The sequence below is a fragment of the Neovison vison genome, chromosome 7 (assembly GCF_020171115.1).
Source record: "Neovison vison isolate M4711 chromosome 7, ASM_NN_V1, whole genome shotgun sequence".
Taxonomy (NCBI): domain Eukaryota; kingdom Metazoa; phylum Chordata; class Mammalia; order Carnivora; family Mustelidae; genus Neogale; species Neogale vison.
This window is the reverse complement of record NC_058097.1, coordinates 134,904,545-134,917,783: the sequence shown is the minus strand read 5'-3', so window position 1 is coordinate 134,917,783 and position 13,239 is coordinate 134,904,545. Positions and strand designations below refer to the sequence as shown.

Genomic DNA, 13,239 nt, shown 5'->3' with positions numbered 1-13,239 from the left:
TGGAATCATAATGATATATTTTCAACATGTTTGTCAAATTGATGAAGTTCCAGAACCTAGGTGAGGTTCGGTGGGCTGAGGTCTGGAGCTGATGACCAAGAAAGAATTCTTGAGACATCTTTGGTGCAAAATGGTGGTTTATTAAAGCACGGGGACAGGACCCATGGGCAGGAAGAGCTGCTGCCCGGATTGTGAGGGATGGCAGGTTATGTACCTTGCGGTTGGGGGAAGGTGTGGGGAAGGGAGGTTTCAATGAAGTTTTCAAATGTTGAAGAGGGCCTACAAGGTGCGGGAGGGAGGCCTTGCCCTTGTGGCTTGATTAATGTCGTCTTTAGGCCAACATCAAGATAGTTGGGAGACTTTTTGGTGGGATGTCATAATCCTGCTATCAGTCGTCTTTGTTAGTGAGATTTAGGACATTTGTAAGCCAAGGGAGACTCCTGTCTTGCAGGATCGTGATCCCTGCAAGTTAACTATTTGCTTATTGTTCATGGCAGTCCAGGCTGCCTGAATGCTACACATGTGACTGAGGGGGAGCGGATGGAGAGGGGGGTGCAAGGTGCCAGCTTTTGCTTTGTCTTCAGCCAGCCTTGTGCTCCCTCATCAAAATGAATCCTAGAATTAGCTTGGAAACAATTTTTTGTTAGTATTTGTTGTACATTTTCTGTGCACATTCTAGGAGAAATGTAGCTGAAGAGGGAAACGATAAAAATAAGGATATGAGATATGAGAAATTGTCCAGCCCAGCGACTTTAAACTAGGATGTGTGAAGACTTTCCAAAGGCAGACAGATCATTTTAAAGAGAACGGTGTCCACTACCGATTTCTCAGAGTACAATGACATTAGATTGAGAACTAGCCAATGGTCAGGTCCTGCTGGTACTTTGTTCCCACTTTCTTATTTATACTCACTTTTATCTTATTTTTACAAATGAAAGGTATCTGTCACCCATCCTAAAACAATATGAAGCATATCTCTGAGTCATAAAAATTTCTGAGGTTCTGAACAAAGAGACAATAGTGTAAGATTCTCATAGCTGGTAACAAGAGATTCGGCAAGTCATATGGTTTGCAATTGAACAAAATTAGATGAGCCTAGTTGAGCGTCTAGCTGACATCATTAGAAGTAACTTGGATAATAGATCGGTGTGTGATTGGGGCATTGTAACTTGGAAGGAGTTTAAATAACTTAGAATTATGCAATAGAACTTCTTTTACTCCCGTCTTAAGGTTTCTCAGAAATTAAGCCTAAAAACAAGAAATGTGAATAGAACTAATGTGGAGTCCTGTCTCATTCTAGCAACAATTTTTTCATCCAGCGACCTGATGTTTTAATATCTAATAGCATTAAGAAATATATTTCAAGTAAAATTTTATGGTTGGGTATAATTTTCACAAATTTGTAATGTTGTTGGACTCAATCTGATACTGCTAATAATTAGCTTACTCCTAAAGAATTTTCTTAGTGCACACTTCCTATTATAAGACATTTTTAAAATGTGCATACACATACACACACACATACACACACACACACGTATATTCTTAATCAAGGGAAGTTTGGTAGTGATCAAGAAAAGACTTCCAGGCATTCCTAGATTCTAGGTCACAGAAACTGAAATGAAATGTAGCATCCTAGACATTAATTAAGAGGTATTCTTTTGGGATCAATAATTGTGTCAGGGAGGGAAGAGAAGCTGGTTTGAGCAGAGGGAGCCATGAACCTCACAGGCAGCTCAGGGACAGCGTAGGCTGGCCTGAGGGCGTTTCTGGAGTCAAAAGAGTGCTTCAGAAATGTCCTGGGTGGGACTAAAATGTCCAACGCTTTATACTTCCCACTGACCAGTCATAGACTGTGACACCCCACGAAGGGGCATGACTTTGAGCAGGGCTGTTGTCTGTAGCTGAGGCAATTACTGAAGAGACCTGAGAACTGAAGGCTGTTTGCCGAGAGCCTTCCTTGCAGCTGGAGCCAAAAGGTCCTCATCGAAGGGGAATCTGGGCAGCACATCTCAGTGTCCAGCACAAATATATTTTACCTTAAAGTAAAATTCTCTGGGGAAAGGGGAATAAGACAGAAGTTTGAAGAGAAAAGAGGTGATAAAATTCTGATTGAAAAGCGTCTTCCTTTTCAAATGGATGATGTTGAATAGAAAATCAGTATAGTGTGTATATTTCTTTGGATACATATAAAAAGTGATGTAAAATTGCTTCTCATCATATTAGTAGTTATAAGTATACTGGCAATTGCATTTGTTGTAGCTACTTAAAGGTGTGATAAACAATTTTAGATGTCAAGTAAATATATGAGGGGCTATTGTTGTTTTTCAAAATTAATGGAGGAAGTAGGTGAGAAAAAAATGAAGAATCCTGGTCTCATCTAACAGGTCATTTTGCAAATGAGAATGCTGAGATTCAGAGTTGTTATTAAGACTTGCATGAGGTCACACTAATGATATGAAACCAGACTCCTAAAGCAGTTCTCTTCCTTATGGGTGGTAGTGGAGACCCATTAGGCTACTAGTTGTGAATATACTTTAAGAATGAAGCTGTCCTCAAGGATTTTTTTTTTTTTTAAAGATTTTATTTATTTATTTGACGGAGAGAGATCACAGGTAGGCAGAGAGGCAGACAGAGACAGAGGAGGAAGCAGGCTCCCTGCTGAACAGAGAGCCTGATGCTCAGGGGTTGATCCCAGGACCTGAGATCATGACTTGAGCCAAAGGCAGAGGCTTTAACCCACTGAGCCCCTCAGACACCCCTCCTCAAGGGTTTCTTGGCCTAGTGTGCCTGGACCCCTCCAGACTGCATGCAGCAACGTGTATATTCATGTACATTTTGGAGGGAACTCTTCTGTAGCGTTATAGCCGCTCTAGAGAAGACATATAGACCAAGCTTACTGTTAAATTCATACATCTCTAACTCAGCCACTTGTCTTAATTCAAGTCCGTTTCTCCTTTGAATCTCTTACGTGAGGCTTGTGCTTTTCTCCTTTTCTCCTGCCTGCTCTTACCTCTCCCCTCATTCAAAGATGTGAAATAGTCCTCATGTAGAGAAACCTCCTCAGATTAAATCGTACTTGTACTAAATCATTCCTGATCTCAACAGGGTGATCTCGTGTATGTTAACTATGCCCAGACTGAAGACTTCTTTAAACTAGAGAGGGACCTGAAAATCAATTGCTCTGGGAAGATTGTGATTGCTAGATATGGGAAAATTTTCAGAGGAAATAAGGTAAAAATCATTTTTTTTCTTTACCCCCAATATAAAAAAATATATTGTATCTTACCTGTATAGAAGCTTATCCTTAAAACTTTCTGAGGATCATGATCCTTTCATATTTTTTATTACAGCCACGTTATGGGGAGGACACATTTACTAGCTTATAGACAGGGGTTTTAAATTGGGTCATTGGACTTTGAACCAGTGTAGAAGTTCAAGGAGAACAAAGCAGATTTTTCCAAACCTGCCCATTATATCTGTGGTCTACATAGAAGCATTCACTGTATTTGTTGTTGCCATCAGTATATTTGTTTTTAATATTATCTTTGAAAATATTTAACTAAATTCAATGTTAATGTTAATGTTTGAATTAATGTTGAATTTTTATTATAGGTAATCAGAGAAACCAAATTCTACATAGCAGTTTTTAAAAATTACTATCATTTGGTCTGTTCATTTTTTTCCTCTTTTGTGCGAGACATTAAATTTCAAAAATATTTCCTTCTGGTCATAAGTTATAGAAATCTGGCCTGTAGAGTCAGCTTTCTTCTTGTGCTTCCAGACTAGTGAAAAAAATAGCAAGTACTTGCTACCACTATTATGGACATTTCCGAAAGCTACAGCTCTGAAGGATGATCCATCCCTAGAAACTCATTTTTATTTTATTTTTTTATTTTTTTTTTTAGAAACTCAATTTTAGAACCTGACGTAGGAAAAAGCAAAAGCCAGTCCTCTGTGAGATGTCCTTTGTTGTAGGTCTAATGATAAAAAATTGAAAATAAAGTTTAGCTATTCATTTAACTGTAATTTCAAAAAAAAAATGATATTATCAAATCTGGAACAACCAACCTGAAATAAGAGAGACATTGTGTTTTCCAGGTTAAAAATGCCCAGCTGGCAGGGGCCAAAGGAGTCATTCTGTATTCAGATCCTGCTGATTACTTTGCTCCTGGGGTAAAGTCCTATCCAAATGGTTGGAATCTGCCCGGACGTGGTGTCCAGCGTGGAAATATCTTAAATCTTAATGGTGCAGGGGACCCTCTCACACCTGGTTACCCAGCAAATGGTGAGTGATCAGACCTTAATCATCACAGGAGACTAAAAAAAATTTTTAAGTGATTTTATTAAAGAGTTTCCAAATGAAGTATGACTTTTTAAGTTCTCTTTACATCTAAGAAGTAACTGGAAATTATTGGCTTAGGTCCCTTACCTATTATTGTTTTCTAATTTTTTTTTAAAGATTTTATTTATTTACTTGACAGAGAGAGAGACAGTGAGAGAAGGAACACAGCAGGGAGAGTGAAAGAGGGAGAAGCAGGCTTCCTGCCGAGAAGAGAGCCTGATGCCCGATGCGGGACTCGATCCCAGGACCCTGGGATCATGACCTGAGCTGAAGGCAGATGCTTAACGACTGAGCCACCCAGGCACCCCTCCCTTATCTCTTATTCAGAAACTTTGGGCCTGATGGGTTTTAGAACTCGGGTATTTTCAGATATTTAAAAGTACTATGGGGCATATCCCCTATACTGCCTGACACCCAGGATGCTGGGATAGAATACAGGAAGCAGGCATATAAATATTTTGCAACAATGTATGGATAATCATAAGCAGAGGTAAGTAATAAAGGATAAATAATATGAATAACCACATGTCTGCTCAAACTAGATTTCACTGTCAAATGAGTTTGCATCAGATCAGGTTTTTTTGTTTGTTTGCTAGTTTGTTTGTTTTCAGATCAGGGTTTGATGCAAAGTAATCCCTCCAAATTTATGGTTTTTAAGTTTTTGGATTTCCTATTTGTGGATAAGGGACAGCAGAAAAGAAGTTCTATAAACCTCCAAAGTGACACATTTAAAATATAGAGTCCTGGTGTGCCTGGGTGGCTCAGTCAGTTAAGCCTCTGACTCTTGATTCTGGCCGGATCATGATTTCGTGGTTGTGACATTGAGTCCCACATCGGGCTCCACACTCCACAGAGCCTACTTGAGGATTCTCTATTTCCCTCTCTCGTAGCCCCTCTCCCTGCCCATACTCTGTTTCCCAATAAATAAATAAAATCTTAAAAAATAATAAAGTATAGAGTCCAGAAAATGCTTATTGCATCTGTTACATAAATACCATAGTGATAACTTTCTAGGAGTGTTTCCTTAATGACAGCTCTTACATGTATTAACAGACCTATTAGCTTCGTAATATCACTGCCTGTGCTTGACAGAAGGAAACAGAGACAAGAGGGCCGTTGCCCAGATCATCACACTGAGAAGTGAGCGCTTCCGGCAGCCAGGCTCCGGATGCCCATGCTTGTGTAGGGCTGAAGTGCTTCCCTGTAAAATTGTCGATCATGAACAAAGGGAGCCATTTCATTTTTAATGTACTCCGCTATTTGATAAGGTTTACAAATATCTGTGATCCCTGAGTTTGTGTGTGCATATTTTGTTTTTTTTAAAGATTTTATTTATTTATGAGAAAGAAAGAGAGAGCCAGAGAGAGCTTGAGCAGGGGCAGAGGGAGAAACAGGCTCCCCACTGAGCAGGGAACCCCAAGTGGGGCTTGATCCCAGGATCCTGGGATTAAGACTGGAACCGAAAGATGCTTAACCCACTGAGCCACCCAGGCACTCCTGAGCTTGTGTGGTTTAAAAATAGCTAAGGTGTATATCTTAAATAAAATAGGTCACCAAATAAGGGAAATACAAATCAAAGCCACAGTGAGATGCCACCTCACGCCAGTCAGAATGGCTAAAATTAACCAGTCAGGAAACGACAGGTGTTGGTGCGGATGCAAAGAAAGGGGAACCCTTCTACACTGTTGGTAAGACTGAAAAATGGTGCAGGCACTCTGAAAAACAGTATGGCGGTTGCTCAAAAAGTTGGAAATAGAGCTACCCTACACCCAGCAATTTCACTACTGGGTATTTACCACAAACATACAAATGTAGTGATGCAGAGGGGCACCTGCACCCCAATGTTTACAGCAGCAACGTCCACAATAGCCAATCAATGGAAAGAGTCCAGATGTCCATTGACAGATGAATGGATGAAGAAGATGTGGTGTATCTATAATGGAATATTATACAGCCATCAAAAATGAAATCCTCCCATTTGCAAAGACGCAGATAGAACTAGAAGGTATTATGCTGAACGAAATAAGTCAGTCAGAGAAAGATAATTATCATATGATCTCACTGATATGTGGAACTTAAGAAACAAAGCAGAGGATCATATGGGGAAGGGAGAGAAAAACGAAAGAAGATGAAACCAGAGAGGGAAACAAACCATAAGAGACAATCTCAGGGAACAAACTGTGGGTTGATGAAGGAGAGGGGTGTGGGGGGGATGAGGTGGCTGGGTGATGGACATTGGGGAGGGAATGTGTTGTGGTGAATGCTGCTGTGTTGAATGCAAGACTGTTAAATCACAGACATATACCCCTCTCTGCCTATTTGTAATCTCTCTCTCTGTCAAATAAATAAATAAAATTTAAAAAAAAAAAAAACAAGACTTTGGAAAAAAAAAAAAGAAAGGGACTGAATTTTTACTAAGATGTGTTCCACTTTTTTCAGAATACGCTTATAGACGTGAAATCACAGAGGCTGTTGGTCTTCCAAGCATTCCTGTCCATCCAATTGGGTATGATGATGCACAGAAGCTCCTGGAGTAAGTTTGTCAGCAGCAAACAGGTGGCTGTTGAGATATTTCTCTTTATTGGCCGCCTTCAACTATCAACAGTATTCAACATCTGACTATTTCTTCAATATTCAGAAATACTGAAATTCTCTGAGATGGTAGAACCTATGATTTTGTCACCATGCTAAAGAATAGTGGTTCTAGCCTGGAATTTATAGTACGGAGTGGTATCCAGTGTGTAACAGTCATAAAAATGAGACTTCTGGCTCTCCAGCTGTAGGGGCATGATTGATCAGTGGTGTTAGCTACTGCGCTTTGAAATCCATCACCCTGTTTGAGTCAAGGCTGCACTTCCCACAGGCATTCCCAGTCAGTGACTGGTTGCAGCAGGGACAACTGGAAACAGGCCCATCGCTGGGAGGCTCAGGGGAGACTTTGTCTCAGGATTCTATGACAGGCAGGCTTGCCCAACTTGACGCCACCACCCACCACCCTTTCCTTCCTTCTCTTTCTCCTTTACTCCACATGAGACCTTCATTGCAGTCTGTTGGCTTTTCAGCCTTGTCCCGCCTCCCCCCTGCCCCGCCCCCCGCCCGGCTATTTCTCTCACAAGCTTTTCTCCCAAGAAATCTCTTACTCATCTCATCCTCGTATTGTCCACAACTTGGGTGACCTTTGATAACACCCTGGGAGAACAATTCCATTTTATTTTCCTCTCTATTCTTCTTCCCCCTTTGCTTTCCTGATATTGGAACCATTTCCCCATTCCTGCCCTGCTTTTTTCCATCTGCCTGTACCTCCTTGTCCAGTCTCCTTTAGGAAAAAGAGAGCATGACTTCTCTGTAAGTAGGAGTGAGAGAAGCATCTGGTAGTACCTTTTCTTATTTGAATTTAAGGCATTCTTAATCATTTAATTCCAGTCTCCATAAGGAGACTGCTTATGACCTCCTTTTACAGTTGAGAAGGCTGACATTTGGAGTAGTGGAGGGACCTGTCCCATTAAAGGGCAGATTAAGGAATAGCACCTTGGTCTTTTTTGCTTTTAGACTCAGCTTTGCCACATGGATTAGAATTCAGGATCCGGGCACAACTTTTGAGGGTACCATGTCTCTGTGTTTATCTAAACATATTTATAAAGTCTAAATATCTTTGATATTTAAAAGATGAAAGTGATTATAACATTACTTATAATAGTGGAAAACTATAAATAACAGATATCTTTAATAATCGATAAGTAGTCGGATACATCACTGCCTATGATAGTACATGGAGCTGTTAAAATATATCTTCTACAAGAATATCTAATGATATGGAAACATGCATATGCTACACTACTAAGTGGAAATGGCAGATTTATCTAGCTATCTAGATATCTAGAGATAAATATATAGATATGCAGAGACATACAGAGAGAATAATCTCAATTATGTAAAAGTTTTTTAAAAACCTCTATTATCTTTTTAATTAGAAAAAGAATTCATGGGAGGAAAGAAGGAAAGATCTTATAGAATTGATTTGAGGTGTACTTAATTTTGTCTACCATTTGACTGCTCTGATTAGTTAGTTCAGTGTCAGCTGTGTCCTAAATATGGGCTAGAATTCCTTGATCAGAAAAAAAAATCACAAATGCAGTTTGTCTCTGCTGTACTTAAGTCAGCTTCTTTAAGCCATCTTGTAAATGCAATCACCATTAATAACATCACTACCATGGAAAAGTGCATTTTGCTTTGAAGACATCGTAATTAAAAATGAACTTTGGAAGCACAGTCTACTTGGAAATAGGAGATGATCTTTATATATTAAAAGCAGGAAGACAGCTCCTATTTCTTTTCTTTATTTTTTTTAAGATTTTATTTTTAAGTAATCCCTACAGCCAACGGTGGGGCTGGAACTCACAACCCCAAGATCAAGAGTCGCATACTCCACCGACTGAGCCAGTGGGGCCCCTCTCCTATTTCTTTTCCCATACTTTCTAAGATATAATGAAACATTCTACAAAGTTTGAATTTAGTCTTATACATTTTTTTTCAAAAAATATATAATTTGTTTATGAATTTCACTGTGTAAATTTTCTCCCTCAGCACACTTAGGTGAGGATTATGCTTGTTGTCCCTGACAGTTAATTCTCAGATGTCCACGAATAGTTAACCATTTAACATGATGTATTAATTGCAAAAGATGTTTTACAAGTTGGATACATCTTAAAAGAGAATTTCTAATAAAACTGTAAGACGATGGAGATACAAAATCATATAATGGCCCAAGAATGCTGAGCATTTCAATAGAAGATGATGAGATGTGAATTAAAGTAAAGCAAAACCACATTTCCTTGGGTGGGAGGGATTTCCATCGATACTGAGGGGAATGTGATTACATGGCTTTCATTTGCCTCCCTGAGTAACTAGGATTGTGATAGCAACACCTACAATAATGACAGCAATAATAATAACATGTCATGCTATTACTTGTCAATTTTGTTGATCTTGCCAAAGAATCAACTTTTGGTGTCCTGGGTTTTCTCTATTTGTTTCCTCGATTCTCTAATTATTTTTGTTACAATCTTTTTTTTTTTAAAGATTTTATTTATTTATTTGACAGAGAGAGATCACAAGTAGACAGAGAGGCAGGCAGAGAGGGAGGAAGGGAAGCAAGCTCCCTGCTGAGCAGGGAGCCCGATGCGGGACTCGATTCCAGGTCTGAGATCATGACCTGAGCCGAAGGCAGCGGCTTAACCCACTGAGCCACCCAGGCGCCCTATTTTTGTTACAATCTTTATTCTTCCCTTTCTTATGATTGATATTAGCTTAGTTTGCTCTTTATTGTCCAGTTTTCTAAGGTGGAAGACTAGTTTATTGGCTGATGTCTTTCTACTTCTTGAATATAAATGTTTATGGCTATACATTTCTCTCTAATCACAGCTCTAGCTACATCCTGTAAGTTTTGATATGTTGTGTTTTCATTTCCATTCAACACCAAGTATTTTCTAATTACTCTTGTGATTTTTTTTTTCTTTCAGCCATTGGGTATTTAGGAGTCAGCTGTTTAATCTCCATAGATTTGCATTTTTCCCAAATTCCCACCTATTATTGATTGCTAAGTTATTTCTTTTGTAGTTGGATTAATAAACATTATATAATTAATAAGCGGCTTGCCTGATCTCAGTCATTTAAATTTATTTAGACTCATTTCACAGCCTAATCTATAGTCTGTCCTGGTGATATGTTCCATATGCACTTGAGAAGAATGTGTATTCAGCTTTTGTCAGATAGCGTGTTCCTAATGTGCCTTGGGACATTTCTGGCTTGCCAGCTTCTTCAGCTCCAAGTCTGGGGTAGATAAACCAAAAAAGAAACTCAAGGAACTCATCACTGTGTCTTTTCTTATCCTCTGAGGTCCCAAGCTAGTATGTTTTCTTCTCTTCACCCTTCAGAGCCTAATGTTTATTTTCTATACACTTATGGTCCAGAGAATTTAGTTGTACTTATCAGGAAGAATAGGGTAAAGCACATTTCCATTTTCCTAGAAACAAAGTTTTACTCCTTTTCAGGCCTCTGTCATGGTTACCGTAGTCATCTTAGACTGCAGCCAAAATAGTCACCATGCCTTACACTTGCCCTATGCTTTTTTGCTTCTGTACCTCTTTGTACCATACTTCGTACCTGGAACATTCTTCACATCATCTTCCCATGTCCAGATCTTAATTAATCCTTTAAAATTCAAATAAGTAAAACCTCTAAAAAGTTGTTCATGATCCCACAAGCTAAATTAAGCTTTCTTTTGTCTATATATATATTTTTTCTTTTGTCTATATTCTTTACAACTTTCTTCATCATTAATTTTGCTTTGTTTTATATTATAGTTGATGTTATATCTGATTAACTTCTGATTACATTCTTTGGTAGAACCACCGTGGCATGTATATTATCTGTGTTCCTTAGTGAGTAGATTACACTGTCTTGAACATTGTAGACAATAAATCTTTGCCAAATGGACAAATAAAAATTAATTTGCTGCAGGATATAGATTTTAAATGCAATGCTGTTCATACATATTTGTTGCACATCACCTATCCAATCAAATCTTTTCAGACATTTTCAACATTTACTTATATTTCCTGAAATTTTTGTGGTTTGAAAGTTTAATATTCAACTTTTTTATATTCTTGGAATTTATGTTTTATTTATAGAGTGAAATAAGTACCTAAAGCAGAATTTATTCTTAATTATATCAGTAACATTTATTGACTAAAACTTATGTTCTCCATAGATGTATTATATTTCCCACATGGATACATCAGCATCTTATATACAACTATTAAATTCTGTTCCAGGGATCTGTTTGTTTGTCTTGTGGGGCACTACAATTGTAGCTTTATATTTTATTATTTTGTGAGAATATGGACTATTCATTTCCTTCCTTGTATTATAATACACAAATTTACTGTTATTCTTCCTGATGAATTTACATTCTTTTGTTTATCATGTTTTTATTTCAAGAAGGAAATAACATTTACACAGTTTAAAATTCAAAGGGTATACAGTAAAAGGTTTCCATCTTATCCATTACCCCCCCAAAGCAATTAGTATCGTTAACTTACAATGTATCATTATAGAAATATTTTATGTATAATCCAGCATAGGTATATATTTCTTCACATATGTTCTGCAACATTTTTGCATATTTAATACACTGCTGTTTTGACTGATTATGCTTTTTACCAATGTAAAATGCCTCTTCATGATACTTGATGGTCTTTATGTGAAATTTTATTATAAATAAATAAACAAATCATGTAGTGTATTACTTGAAATTATGTTTGTTAGCCAAACTCGTAGGGGAAAAAAAAGTAAGCATTTACTCTCTGTTAGAGCATTTTAAAATAGAATATTACTTATAATTCGTTTTCTGTGAGAAGATTATCTAATTAGTTGTTTTAGTATTGTGTGTGCAGTAGCTTCTAGGTCAAGTTGGATTGTTCACATTTCCTCAAAGAGGCAGGCAGGGAAGAGCAGGTGTGTGTAGGCCCAGAACAAAGGAGGGAGCTGGAGACCTTGCTCCATTGCGAAGCCGAGGGTGTGTAGGGTTGTGTATGAGGACAGATAAGGTCATAAAAGATAGATTGATCTTTCTCTTGCTCTTAATTTTCCCTTGAACCACATTCTTCTCTTTGTTAGCGTGTAGCAAGGGCACATTTGGTTTCCGTGTCGAAATCAAGAATGAATGAATCAGGGGTCTTAAAAGAGTAAAGGCAGTTATGTTGAAGTAAAACCACAAGAACCCCTTCGTTCCATAAACTTTATCACATTATCTTTCTCTGAGAAATAACCAGGGCCAGTGGCATGTACTGGCTGGTCTGCCTGAGTCTTTCTACTTTTTTACTTTTTAAAAAAGTTTTATTATTATTATTATTTGACAGAAAGAGAGAGCGCACGTGCACAAGCAGGGGGAGCAGCAGGCAGAGGGAGAAGCAAGCTCCCCTCTGAGTAGGGAGCCTGATGAGGGGCTCCAGCCCAGGACCCTGGGATCATGACCTGAGCCACTGAGGCGCCTCTCTACCTTTTTAAATTAAAGCAAAACAAAACAAAAAAATAGCATGAAGCTTTTAGGGCCTGTTGATTGAAGTGAAAGCTTTTCCTTTGCTCTTCTTCACTCCCTAATAGATGTGTATGGAAGGACTTTGTGAAAGATGGTATTTATCAGTGGGAAAAATTACAAAATAGAAAATCCCCAAGTATGACGTCAGAGCTCTTTCCCCAGTGTGTGCTCTAGAAAGCACTTTTGTAAACTGGCTTTCTGTTAGAAACTGGGAACGCAGAGTCTGGATTCTTACCAGCGGTTTGACCCTCAGCTGTACCACACACCAGCTGCATGACTTCACGCGTGTTACCTGTCCCTTGAAGCCTCACGCATCTTATCTTTGAATGGGGAGTGACAGTAGATCCTGCGTCATAAGAGACACAGTAAGGGGTAAATGGCATTTCCCTGACTCATAGAAGCCTAGGAGCAGGCCCTCAAGAAGGTGAGCTCACAGACATTTTAACTGGTAGCTGCAAAGTGTTCCTTCAGCTAATAACACTTTTTGCATTCAACAGGAAAATGGGTGGGGCCCCGCCTCCAGATAGCAGCTGGAAAGGAAGTCTCCAAGTGCCCTACAATGTTGGACCTGGCTTTCTTGGAAACTTTTCTACACAGTTAAGAGGCTCTTACTATTGTAACTCTCTCTCGGGGGAGGAAATCTGTTTTCAAAAAAAAAAAAAAATTACAAAGGATGACTGAAAAAGTGAAATGTATCTAGTACCAGCAGGAAAAAGAAATCCCACAGGTGGTGGAGGGGAGAGCACTTACATCCTTAGTATCAGACACTGAACAATGGAATTCTTGCATGTGTACA

The 13,239-nt window shown here is 38.6% G+C and overlaps 1 protein-coding gene across 4 annotated transcripts in view; it reads left to right on the top strand.

Annotated features, from left to right (window-relative positions):
• The window catches only part of FOLH1B (folate hydrolase 1B), a 63,484-nt gene that overhangs the window by 21,212 nt on the left and 29,033 nt on the right, over positions 1-13,239 (top strand). For 3 of the 4 annotated variants that reach the window (XM_044258339.1, XM_044258337.1, XM_044258340.1), the window contains exons 5-8: positions 3,109-3,234; positions 4,102-4,288; positions 6,785-6,878; positions 12,941-13,039. In XM_044258339.1, the coding sequence (XP_044114274.1) occupies positions 3,109-3,234; positions 4,102-4,288; positions 6,785-6,878; positions 12,941-13,039 (506 nt within the window). The remainder of the gene's footprint in view (positions 1-3,108; positions 3,235-4,101; positions 4,289-6,784; positions 6,879-12,940; positions 13,040-13,239) is intronic. The other variant, XM_044258338.1, reaches the window with a different exon arrangement.